This window comes from Tubulanus polymorphus, chromosome 3 (genome assembly GCF_964204645.1).
Source record: "Tubulanus polymorphus chromosome 3, tnTubPoly1.2, whole genome shotgun sequence".
Taxonomy (NCBI): Eukaryota; Metazoa; Nemertea; class Palaeonemertea; order Tubulaniformes; family Tubulanidae; genus Tubulanus; species Tubulanus polymorphus.
In genome coordinates, this window is record NC_134027.1 from 31,727 (window position 1) to 44,860 (window position 13,134).

The 13,134-nt window shown below is 42.5% G+C and overlaps 1 protein-coding gene across 2 annotated transcripts; it reads left to right on the forward strand.

Moving 5' to 3' along the window:
- Positions 1-474: 474 nt before the first annotated feature.
- Positions 475-9,661, forward strand: LOC141902341 (programmed cell death protein 6-like). Of its 2 annotated transcripts, none has more exons than XM_074790015.1 (6): positions 475-592; positions 3,253-3,314; positions 4,553-4,597; positions 6,026-6,184; positions 6,272-6,381; positions 7,949-9,660. In XM_074790015.1, the coding sequence occupies exons 1-6, from the start codon at positions 531-533 to the stop codon at positions 8,048-8,050; spliced, it is 540 nt and encodes a 179-aa protein (XP_074646116.1). In that variant the 5' UTR covers positions 475-530; the 3' UTR covers positions 8,051-9,660. The 2 variants fall into 2 exon arrangements, with proteins under 2 accessions (XP_074646116.1, XP_074646117.1); XM_074790016.1 differs by lacking the exon at positions 3,253-3,314 and adding an exon at positions 2,572-2,633 and having other exon boundaries at positions 507-592; positions 7,949-9,661.
- The last annotated feature ends 3,473 nt before the right edge of the window (positions 9,662-13,134 follow it).

A 13,134-nucleotide genomic window follows, 5' to 3' on the forward strand; every position in this document is an offset into this window, starting at 1 on the left:
AATTCATATCAAATAAAGTTTGATTCAAACATTACTCGTTATAAGTTATTGATTAAAAGTAATCTTCTGAATCAAATCATTTTCATATATGCGATGTAATATGTAGTTCTTATTATGTATATATAGTACGTTGTAAATCATCTATGACAAATAAATATCCAATCGAATATTTCAACTTCGGAAGAAAAACCCGCGAGACGTAGTCGACGTTTCATCTCCTGCATATGATTTGATTTTCATTTTATGTTTACCACATGGCGTGTCAGGCCCCAATATGGCGTGACAAGCCTCGGGGCTTGTGACGCCATATGCAGCAGGTCTTAAGATTGCCCTAGATGCCGAATTTAGCGCCGCCTGGTTATCTTTCGAAAAGGCGTTTCTTTTGTGGCCGATTAGCAGTGATTAGGTCGATTAGCTTTTATGCGCATTTTTGTGAGCCAAAGGTGTTTGAACTTGAACTTCTGTCAAAATTCCAGATTACGAGGAATAAAACCTCATCGTTTGGTGCTGCCACCTTCAAATGAAACAAAATGGCGTATTACGGTGCCCCAGCTCCTCCCGATAGGAATTTCTTATGGAATATCTTTCAAAAGTAAGTAATATTGTATTTCATAACGACAAAAACTCGAAGATGAAATCAAAACCAATTCACTGTTGAATTCGAGTTTTTGAAACACGAATAATTCAACGGTTTTCTTCAGTCGAAATAAAACGAAATCAAACCCGGAAGTAAATATTCTCTGTCGTGTGACTGTTGTTACCAGACCTACTGTGATAGTGTAGGCTGTAGGCCCTACTGTCTGTCACACTAATGGCCCATTTTGGTCGTCAGAAAATGAGCGGTTACCGGTGTCTTATTCGGTTTTTCAGAAATGAAATTTGAACATCGTATTAATAAACTACGAGTATTCTTGCAACCATGGTAACAAAAACCGACGATTTTCGGCTATCTCGTATTTGTCGGAAGTACGTCGTTAATCCTAACCGTTGGTAATTAGTCGGTAAATAACTGCTAAATAACTGACGATATTGAACAGACAATTTACCAAATTACCGACATTTAATCGACCAAATAACCGTTCATCTACCGCAAGGGCCAATAGTGTCACACCTGCTCTCCGTGTGACGTTTTGGTCCGTTATTTCCTTAATAATCGGTTGATCTGCGAATATTATGCATCAATTTGTTCAGTGAGGATTTTGCATTCAGAAATTAATTATGAATTGGCATTAATTTGTTTGTGTTTTCATTTATCAGCGATAGTTTACCTAGCATACGCTCGCGTAATGCTAAAAAACGGCTTTTCCGGCCCGTCGCGTGGCGTCACCTACTGTATTTTGATATGCTAATGAGCAGGTGATGACGTCACTGTAACGTTTCCGAGCGTCCGCTGAGCGGATTTTCCAGCATTATACGCGAGCGTATGCCGAGTAAACTATCGCTCATAAATGAAAACAAAAACAACTTAAGTGGAAATTGTTGTTTATTTCTGAATGCAAATTCCTCACTGAACAAATGATGCGTAATAAATGTAGATAAACCGATTATTAACGAAATAACGGATGAAAACGTCGCACGAAGAGCAGGTGTGACAGACAGTAGTAGTCAGTGTCTGTAACCTGGTGACATGGCTTAAAAAGCAGTATTTGCTATTTAGTATCCATGGAGTTCTGTTACCGAGTTCTAAAAGTGATTTGTAGTAAGGGTCTCTTAGATCGACAGTTCATCTCCATTGTTGGAGTGAGCTAAAACCCTGTCCCTCGATCCCAGCCACGGGTAATCCACGCGTCACCCAGCCCCTCGATCCCAGCCACTTTGAATAAGGGTAATCCATGCACAGGTATGTCCGTTCGTCGGTAGGCCTATGTCGGTATGTTCGCACGTCCCTAAAGCGTAATGTCGTAAGATTCAATCAGTCTAATGTTGGCGGATTTATTTCAAATACTAGTCCAATGTGATAAGTCTCTGCTGGAACTATTTAATGCTATAATGGACTTGAGCGGGTTCTCCTACGGTTCCTCTAGACTCAGTAGTAGGCAGTCAGCCTACACCATAAACATGTCTCAGTAGTAGGCAGTCAGCCTACACCATACACATGTCTCAGTAGTAGGCAGTCAGCCTACGCCATACACATGTCTCAGTAGTAGGCAGTGAGCCTACACCATACACATGTCTCAGTAGTAGGCAGTCAGCCTACACCATACACATGTCTCAGCAGTAGGCAGTCAGCCTACGCCATACACATGTCTCAGCAGTAGGCAGTGAGCCTACACCATACACATGTCTCAGCAGTAGGCAGTGAGCCTACACCATACACATGTCTCAGTAGTAGGCAGTCAGCCTACACCATACACATGTCTCAGCAGTAGGCAGTCAGCCTACACCATACACATGTCTCAGTAGTAGGCAGTCAGCCTACACCATACACATGTCTCAGTAGTAGGCAGTCAGCCTACACCATACACATGTCTCAGTAGTAGGCAGTCAGCCTACACCATACACATGTCTCAGCAGTAGGCAGTCAGCCTACACCATATGCAGCAAAAGTGATGTTTATGTTTTTTAATTAAGAGTTGATAAAGACCGAAGTGGTGCTATCAATACAACTGAATTACAGCAGGCATTGTCTAATGGTATGAAACTTTATATTATGCACTCACTCCATCATCGTTACTTAGAGTTTATCATGGTTCATTAAAACCTCAGTCGGACTCGGTTGTTGATTTATTTCATCAGGAGAATCTGAAGTTAACAGAAACAGTTCTATTTTCAACCAAAAGTCTCTCAAGTTTACAGTTTTTTTCATGATAAACTCAGTAGGTTATTGGTGAACTCTGTCTGTGCTTGCCCTCTGAATACTTCAGCTCCACAGTTGTGTGTTAGATTTAACTAAAAGTTCAGTTTATTTATCCAGCTAGTCAAAATATTACTTTTTCAAAATATTACTACTAGTTCCTAGGTTAAAATCAGGACCCCGAACCCGGTTCAACAGTTGTTGCGAGTTAAGAATTTGAATCTGGAGTGGGAAGTCAATGGATTGAACGGTTGGTTAAATCTAACTCACAACTGTGGAACTGGAGCCAGTTTTCACAGTTGTGGTTCAATTCCTTGAATTGAAATCAGTTCATTTGATCAAATCTTTTTAGATTTAACAAATTACGTGTGTATAACTGTGTAACTGGGTTCGTGAGTTGTGTAAGCATGTCAGCAGTAGCATGTCTGTATTCTAAAACCTCTCCATATTCTCTATAGGATTGATACAGATCGTAGCGGGGCTATCTCAGGTGATGAACTCGGCCGTGCTTTATCTAATGGTAAGCATTTCAAACCATTCCAAAATTTAAATCGATTCTTTTGGTTACGTTCAAATAATCCGAGCCGATATTGAAAATCTGGAGCTGGTTTTCATCGACAAGTACAGTAGACCACGCTTAATTCGGATCATTTAGGACTGACGTGAAATCCAGATTAGACCATCTTCATATTTTGAGGATAGTTAATATTAAGCTGATCGTTAAGCAGGGTTTACTGGATTTATATCTGAACCTGTTCCACAGTTAATATACTAATTACTACAAATATCAAAAAGGTCTTGTGATTTTTTCCCGATATTTCTATTTTTAGATCAAACCTCTGTTTATTTAGTAAATGCATGCTGACATGTATAACTTTCATATTTTACACAGGGGTTTGTTACAATATGATAGTGGATGGATTATACCAGTATCCCTGAATATAAAAAAAAGATTGTTTTTTAAATACATTCAGGGTATCATTGATCCACTAATGACAAGCCTCTGTGATCCAGTTCCAGGTCCATATTTGACTCAAGAGTTTAATTAAACATTGGAAAGTAACTGACTTTAACCCTTTCAGTGCTGACTAATTAATACCACCCTGTAGCGCTGGAGATGATTCAGAAATTTTGAAAAATTCCACCCTAGTGTGTTAAATAACTGGCATACAGCTATAGTGCGTCTACACCGTGGTGCGATGTATCATTAGTTACTAGTATTTCACTATGTTTGACAGGTGCTGCCATCTTTCAATAGAGATAATTACTAATTACATCAATACACTGCAGTGCGGTGTACTAGCAAAATCCATCACCGATTCATACACCGCACTGCGGTGTAGACACACTGAAAGGGTTAAGTATTTATACAGTAAAATGTAGCCGGAACTGGATCTCTGCGGTGAAAGCTTTCAATCATTAGTTTTAGCCTAGTTCTCTCCCTCACTGCAGGACCCTTATTTCAACAGTTATGAATTTCATTTCAATCTCTGAAAAGAAGAATTAGATATTGGTGACAAATGAACTGATGACCTGGGTCCTGATTTTGTGTGATTCACTTTATTTCTTGATTTATTTGTTTTGCATATAATACACCAAGCTTACCCTATCCTTGAGTGGAGGATTGGGAAATAAGAAATCAGAATAATGATTTAAATGATTTGAATAATGATTTGAGTCGTATTTCGAAATCTTATGAATAATTTCCACGATTTTCATGTTATCGTTATGAAGGTGTTGTTTGTTTTTTGATTTCAGGAACATGGACACCTTTCAACCCCGAAACAGTAAGACTGATGATTGGTAAGTCATTCAAACAGTTCATTCAGACGGATTGTGCACCGATAATACCTGATGTTAGGCGAAGAGGTGGTTAAACTGGGTGAACGCGGTTTATAACAGGTTGATTCTGACTAGTTCCAAGATATGATACGGGGGCTGCCAACCATTTGTGATTTTCAGTGTTTGTTACTATTCTATATAAGAGAAATACTGATTAGATTTGTTTGATGTGTACAGAAATATGAAAGATGTTACTGATTCACTGAGAACCTTAGTGTCAGTGGTATATCGGTTCACGCGAGCTCTTTAGTATAGGCAGTATACGGAGCTCCGCGAACCGGCCATTCTCAGGACTGGGTGAAGTTACTGAGGGTCCAACTGTTGATTATTGATTAAATTGAACATTTTATATCAGGGGTTGGTGGTATATCAGGGGTTGGCGCATCCTCGCTTGCCAGGGGTCCGGTATCACTCCCGAACTCGCTTCCACCAGCCCCCTGGCCTCACGAAGCGTGATTTCATTACTAGCACTGTTGCGCGTGACGTCATATATCGATTTGCGAAATACTTCCTTGTTCGGTAAAACGTTCGCTGATTGGTCCATTTAAATGAAAACCAACAGAAGCCTAAAGTCGTTTGTTACAAGCGCTGTGATTGGTACGACCGGATTCTGGTCGGCTAGTAACGACTCCAACGACTCGTGAGGTCAAAGGGTTCGGGGAACAGCTTTAGCGTAGTGGGTTCGAATCCCTTGACAGGTGAAGATGGGGTTGGTGGTATATCAGGGGTTTGCGGTATATCAGGGGTTGGCAGTATATCAGGGGTTGGCAGTATATCAGGGGTTGGAGGTATATCAGGGGTTTGCGGTATATCAGGGGTTGGCAGTATATCAGGGGTTGGCAGTATATCAGGGGTTGGCGGTATATCAGGGGTTGGCAGTATATCAGGGGTTGGCGGTATATCAGGGGTTGGCGGTATATCAGGGGTTTGCGGTATATCAGGGGTTGGCGGTATATCAGGGGTTTGCGGTATATCAGGGGTTTGCGGTATATCAGGGGTTTGCGGTATATCAGGGGTTTGCGGTATATCAGGGGTTGGCAGTATATCAGGGGTTGGAGGTATATCAGGGGTTGGAGGTATATCAGGGGTTGGCGGTATATCAGGGGTTGGCAGTATATCAGGGGTTGGAGGTATATCAGGGGTTGGAGGTATATCAGGGGTTGGCGGTATATCAGGGGTTTGCGGTATATCAGGGGTTTGCGGTATATCAGGGGTTGGCGGTATATCAGGGGTTGGCGGTATATCAGGGGTTGGCAGTATATCAGGGGTTGGAGGTATATCAGGGGTTGGCGGTATATCAGGGGTTGGAGGTATATCAGGGGTTGGCGGTATATCTGTGATTTTTTTACTGTATTTTTAATTGTGCTGATGTTGTATTGTGTGTTGTAGGAATGTTCGACCGTGATCACAGCGGAACAATCAACTTCGATGAATTCATGTCGCTATGGAAATACATCACCGACTGGCAGAATACGTTCCGTGGTTACGATCGTGATAATTCAGGCAGCATTGATAAACGTGAATTACAGGCCGCTTTGACTAATTTCGGTGAGTTTTAGATCTAATATTCGCGATATTATGAAATTTGACGTTTAGTAAAATATAAGTTGATTGTGATACCGTGTATATTTTTAGGATACCGATTGTCCGATCAGTTTTATAATCTGTTGCTACGGAAGTTTGATCGTCAAGGTCGTGGAACGATTGCCTTCGATGATTTTATTCAGTGTTGCGTTGTTATGCAGGTAATTATTAGAAAGCGTTCGTTAATCGTAAGTTTTAAGATAAGCTATCAGCTAAGATGGGCTGAAACTGATCTTAAAATCTTAACAATGTTGTTTAGAATAGATGATATCCATGAATGCCAATCGGGGGCGCTAGTAGTCGTCATAATCTACTGTCTGGAGTATTCTGGAGTAATGATAAAAGTTGTGCATCCGGTTTTTTATGTTCAGTCAATATCCTCCCCGCTTCATACTGCAACTTACGTAGGAAAGTTGATGGTGTCCTAAAGACATCTTAAAAAACTGTCAAGTAGGGATCATCTTAAGATGATCTCTAGAGATGATCTTAAGACCCTCGCACACGAGCGGAAAACTGCGTACGCAAATGGCGCAGCGCAGTTTTCGGCTCGTGTGTGAGGGCCTTTTCGAGCGAATTTTGTCGTTTGCCATTTTTTGACGCAGCACCATCTGCGCTCTCGTGTGCGGGCAACTCGGCGCTATTTGCGTTTCATTCGTCGTCAACGCGCATGCGTCATTACTAAAAAACTGATGATAGTGGCTAGCGTATTGATTTCAGATTAGGAAAACACTGATTTATGACATGAATATCACTTTCTTAATGATATGGGATTACTTAAATTTTCAAAATCACAAGTTTCCCCTCACAAGACTTTTAATGCCGATGTAGATGTAATAAGAACAGAAAAATTTCTTTATATTCAAATAGATTTGACAAGGGCAATAAAAGTCGCGAGTAAATGGTATGCAGTATATATGGTTGTATAATGCATACATGCTTGCCACAGCTCCCTTTGCCGAGCGCAGTTTTGGGCTCGTGTGCGGGGCCCTATATTCTGTGCTAAATGCGTACTCATTTTGCGCAGCATTAACGCAAAATTCGCACGTGTGCGGGGGCCTTTAGGCTGGTTTTAAATCTGTGCTTCCCCTCCTGGGGGGCCTTTAGGCTGGTTTTAAATCTCTGCTTCCCCTCCTGGGGGGCCTTTAGGCTGGTTTTAAATCTGTGCTTCCCCTCCTGGGGGGCCTTTAGGCTGGTTTTAAATCTGTGCTTCCCCTCCTGGGGGGCCTTTAGGCTGGTTTTAAATCTGTGCTTCCCCTCCTGGGGGGCCTTTAGGCTGGTTTTAAATCTGTGCTTCCCCTCCTGGGGGGCCTTTAGGCTGGTTTTAAATCTGTGCTTCCCCTCCTGGGGGGCCTTTAGGCTGGTTTTAAATCTCTGCTTCCCCTCCTGGGGGGCCTTTAGGCTGGTTTTAAATCTGTGCTTCCCCTCCTGGGGGGCCTTTAGGCTGGTTTTAAATCTGTGCTTCCCCTCCTGGGGGGCCTTTAGGCTGGTTTTAAATCTCTGCTTCCCCTCCTGGGGGGGCCTTTAGGCTGGTTTTAAATCTCTGCTTCCCCTCCTGAGGGGGCCTTTAGGCTGGTTTTAAATCTGTGCTTCCCCTCCTGGGGGGCCTTTAGGCTGGTTTTAAATCTGTGCTTCCCCTCCTGGGGGGGCCTTTAGGCTGGTTTTAAATCCGTGCTTCTCCTCCTGGTCTAGTATACTCCACTGTATGTCAATATTGTTAATATTTTTCAGACTTTGACCGCGTCATTTCAACATCACGACACTAATAGAAGTGGTTGGATCAATATCAACTACGAGAGTTTTCTAATGCTAGTTTTTAGTTTACGGATGTGAACAGAAATTTGAAATGAACTTTTCATTTTTGGATTATGTGCGGATTATGTTTGTCTGTCTGTCTGTGTATTTGACATAGATTTCATTATGTCTTAAATTATGTTTATTAACCAGTTTTCTAAAAAGAAGTCAAGTAGGGATAAATCTAGGTGTCAGTAGTCCGGACCCCTGCTTTCCCATTATTAGGGTCAAGAGTTTGTATACTTGCTCCAAATTTGACACTTGCCGCCCTTTTGGTGGGTAATTGCATCTGTATATCTTCATAAATAAAAAAGGTGACTCTTCCACTGAGGGGGGTTTCCTCTACGGATTGGGAACTCCGCTCTTCCACTGAGGGGGGTTTCCTCTACGGATTGGGAACTCCACTCTTCCACTGAGGGGGGTTTCCTCTACGGATTGGGAACTCCACTCTTCCACTGAGGGGGGTTTCCTCCATGGATTGGGAACTCCACTCTTCCACTGAGGGGGGTTTCCTCCAAGAATTGGGAACTCCACTCTTCCACTGAGGGGGGTTTCCTCCACGGATTGGGAACTCTACTCTTCCACTGAGGGGGGTTTCCTCCAAGAATTGGGAACTCCACTCTTCCACTGAGGGGGGTTTCCTCCACGGATTGGGAACTCCACTCTTCCACTGAGGGGGGTTTCCTCTACGGATTGGGAACTCCACTCTTCCACTGAGGGGGGTTTCCTCCATGGATTGGGAACTCCACTCTTCCACTGAGGAGGGTTTCCTCCAAGAATTGAGAACTCCACCACTACTTGTCGTAGAAAGATCTCTGACATCTCTAGATTGTCCTTATTTTCTTCTGGACCCCGCCTTCAAGTTTCCTAGATCAACCCTTTGTCATTCCATGCAAGGATTCGAGTTCAAATTCAATTTATAGTTGTACGCTACAAGCGATTCTATTCAGTATAATTCAGAATAAAGAAAAACATTTAAAAAAGAGTCATACACCATGAGATGCTGCCATCTACAGTCGAATACTGGTACCATAATCTTGATCACATACATGAATATTAGCCAAAGCATGGCTTCTGGTGCTGGTTGCAGTCATCGCTTAGACTTAAGACCAGTCTAAGACCAACTATAGCCTATCTAACAGCTTAAGACCAGTCTTAAGATTTAAGTCCACTTTTAAGTCACGACTGTGCATCTAATTAAACTTCAATTGTAATTGAATAGACTTCAATTTGTTAAATTAACCGACTTAAAACTGCGACTAGTTTGACTTAATGTGGAAAAGAAATATGATGTTTTTTAAAATGTCTTATTTGTGATGTTGTTTGATGGGCGCAGTAAATCAGGGGTTGACTGTATTTGATAATTGTGTATAAATTTGTTTGTAAGTTCTCTAAGTGAATTCTGATCAATGTATTAAAATAGCTATTTAATTAACAGATAAATAATCATGTATTTTATTTACTCTAATTTCGCTGTGGTTATCCTGCGAATAGAATTGTCTTGTGAATCTTTTACAGCAAGAATTTATCATTCATGTATCCAATATATATGTATGAGTTTCTGTTCAGTTATTGCTGCAAAAGGAGAGTAACGTATTTATACTTATGAAAAAATGATTTTTCACAGAATATAAAACTGCGAAGTGAAAAAAGTGTTTCTCAGTGTTTTCTACCCCAGGATTATTAGTTGATTCAGAGTGTTATAAAGGCCAAGTGTATCAAATTAACCTGGGTCATTGTGGCCCAGGTTAATAGAGGATGTACAGGGGTGTCCCGGGTTCGAACCCAGTAATTACTGATACTGATTCAGAGTGGTCCTGATGCTGAATAGAGGATGTACAGGGGTGTCCCGGGTTCGAACCCAGTAATCACGGATACTGATTCAGAGTGGACCTGATGCTGAATAGAGGATGTATAGGGCTGTCCCGGGTTTGAGCCCAGTAATTACTGATACTGGTTCAGAGTGGTCCCGATGCTGAATAGAGAATGTACAGGGGTGGCACGACCGTACGGTGCTGCCTCTATACTCATCGTTAGCGGAATTTTCATACACTAACTAAAGTCACCTCTGGCAGTCGATGTGCCCTCCGTCACCCTAGCTTGCCAGAGTTGACTAAGTTAGTGTATGAAAATCCCGCTAACGATGAGCATAGTGGCAGCACCATACGGTGAAATGTTTATATCAACAGAAGTGATGCTGAATAGAGGATGTACAGGGATGTCCCGGGTTTGAACCCAGTAATTACTGATACTGATTCAGACTGGGTCCTGATGCTGAATAGAGGATGTACAGGGGTGTCACGGGTTTGAGCCCAGTAATTACTGACACTGATTCAGAGTGGTCCCGATGCTGAATAGAGGATGTACAGAGGTGTCACGACCGTACGGTGCTGCCGCTATGCTCATCGTTAGCGGAATTTTCATACACTAACTAAAGTCACCTCTGGCAATCGATCTGCCATCCGTAACCCTAGCTTGCCAGAGTTGACTACCGTTAGTGTATGAAAATCCCGCTAACGATGTGCATAGCGGCAGCACCATACGGTGAAATGTTTATATCGCAACAAAAGTGATGCTGAATAGAGGATGAACAGGGGTGTTCCAGGGTTCGAACCCAGTAATTACTGATACTGGTTCAGAGTGCGGTCCTGATGCTGGATAGAGGATGTACAGGGGTGTCCCGGTTTCGAACCCAGTAATTACTGATACTGGTTCAGAGTGCGGTCCTGATGCTGGATAGAGGATGTACAGGGGTGTCCCGGTTTCGAACCCAGTAATTACTGATACTGGTTCAGAGTGCGGTCCTGATGCTGGATAGAGGATGTACAGGGGTGTTCCGGTTTCGAACCCAGTAATTACTGATACTGGTTCAGAGTGCGGTCCTGATGCTGGATAGAGGATGTACAGGTGTTCCGGTTTCGAACCCAGTAATTACTGATACTGATTCAGAGTGGTCCTGGTGCTGAATAGAGGATGTACAGGGGTGTCCTGGGTTGGAACCCAGTAATTACTGATACTGGTTCAGAGTGGTCCTGATGCCGGATAGAGGATGTACAGGTGTGTCCTGGGTTGGAACCCAGTAATTACTGATATTGGTTCAGAGTGGTCCTGATGCCGAATAGAGGATGTACAGGTGTGTCCTGGGTTGGAACCCAGTAATTACTGATACTGATTCAGAGTGGTCCTGATGCTGGATAGAGGATGTACAGGGGTGTTCCGGTTTCGAACCCAGTAATTACTGACACTGATTCAGAGTGGTCCTGATGCCGAATAGAGGATGTACAGGGGTGTTCCGGTTTCGAACCCAGTAATTACTGATACTGGTTCAGAGTTGTACTGATGCTGAATAGAGGATGTACAGGGGTGTTCCGGTTTCGAACCCAGTAATTACTGATACTGATTCAGAGTGGTCATGATGCCGAATAGAGGATGTACAGGGGTGTTCCGGTTTCGAACCCAGTAATTACTGATACTGGTTCAGAGTGCGGTCCTGATGCTGGATAGAGGATGTACAGGGGTGTCCCGGTTTCGAACCCAGTAATTACTGATACTGGTTCAGAGTGCGGTCCTGATGCTGGATAGAGGATGTACAGGGGTGTCCCGGTTTCGAACCCAGTAATTACTGATACTGGTTCAGAGTTGTACTGATGCTGAATAGAGGATGTACAGGGGTGTTCCGGTTTCGAACCCAGTAATTACTGATACTGATTCAGAGTGGTCATGATGCCGAATAGAGGATGTACAGGTGTGTCCTGGGTTGGAACCCAGTAATTACTGATACTGATTCAGAGTGGTCCTGATGCTGAATAGAAGATGTACAGGGGGTGTCACGACCGTACGGTGCTGTCGCTATACTCATCGTTAGCGGAATTTTCATACACTTACTAAAGTCACCTCTGGCAATCGATGTGCCTTCCGTAACCCTAGCTTACCAGAGTTGACTACCGTTAGTGTATGAAAATCCCGCTAACGATGTGCATAGCGGCAGCACCATACGGTGAAATGTTTATATCGCAACAAAAGTGATGCTGAATAGAGGATGAACAGGGGTGTTCCAGGGTTCGAACCCAGTAATTACTGACACTGATTCAGACTGGTCCTGATGCTGAATAGAAGATGTACAGGGTATCCCGGTTTCGAACCCAGTAATTACTGACACTGAGTCAGAGTGGTCCTGATGCTGAATAGAGGATGTACGGAGGTGTTCCGGTTTCGAACCCAGTAATTACTGACACTGATTCCGAGTGGTCCTGATGCTGAATAGAGGATGTACAGGGGTGTCCCGGGTTCGAACCCAGTAATTACTGACACTGATTCAGAGTAGTCCTCATGCTGAATAGCGTATGTACAAGGGTGTCCTGGGTTCGAACCCGGTGATTAATAGTGGTCCTGATTCTGAATAGAGAATGTACAGGGGTGTCCCGGGTTCGAACCCGGTGATTCAGAGTGATTCTGATGCTGAACAAAGGATATACAGGGGTGTCGCAGGCTCGAACACAGTAATCACTGATACTGATACTCCGAGAATCTTGCTGTTATTAATAGAACAAGTTTTGGTTCTTCATCTACGTGAATATCATCCATGTATTGAAATTCTATCGAATTCTATACAAAGGATCTATTGTGAATTTAGTTCGATGAAAATCCGACAGAGGGCGTAAAACTTCGAAATACCCTTTAGACCCCCTAGGAAACTCGAAAAACCTCCCGAAATGTTAAAAGATCCATATTTGAATTCATCTGTGTATTCAAAACATATTCAAATTACTTGGGAATCAATTAATTAGGCAACGTAATTATTTGTCTAACGCTTTTAAACTTATTCGAAAACGACTGATTGTTCATTTTCAAGTAAAAAAGAATTTGTTGACAGTCGTTTCTAAACACCTCATACCCCATCTGATGGAATTTCTGTGAACTATGCTCCCAGCTCAGAACACATGTAGTTCCTACCCTAGCCGCCAGGTGTCTAGACTTTTAGCTACTTCCGGTCCTCAGCCTTCTTAAATCCTCACAACGATCAGCTCCGAAATTAATGAATCGTACTCAATGAAAATTAATTTAAAAGTTCTTTCGATTTTATTATTATTATTATTATATATATAATTTTGATATTTACTCTT

Excerpts from the sequence above, each read along its gene's own strand:
- LOC141902341 (XM_074790015.1), top strand. The coding sequence starts at position 531 with ATGGCGTATTACGGTGCCCCAGCTCCTCCCGATAGGAATTTCTTATGG. Across the intron at positions 3,315-4,552 it reads CGGCCGTGCTTTATCTAATG|GAACATGGACACCTTTCAAC; the intron begins GTAAGCATTTCA and ends TTTTGATTTCAG. Across the intron at positions 4,598-6,025 it reads AACAGTAAGACTGATGATTG|GAATGTTCGACCGTGATCAC; the intron begins GTAAGTCATTCA and ends TGTGTGTTGTAG.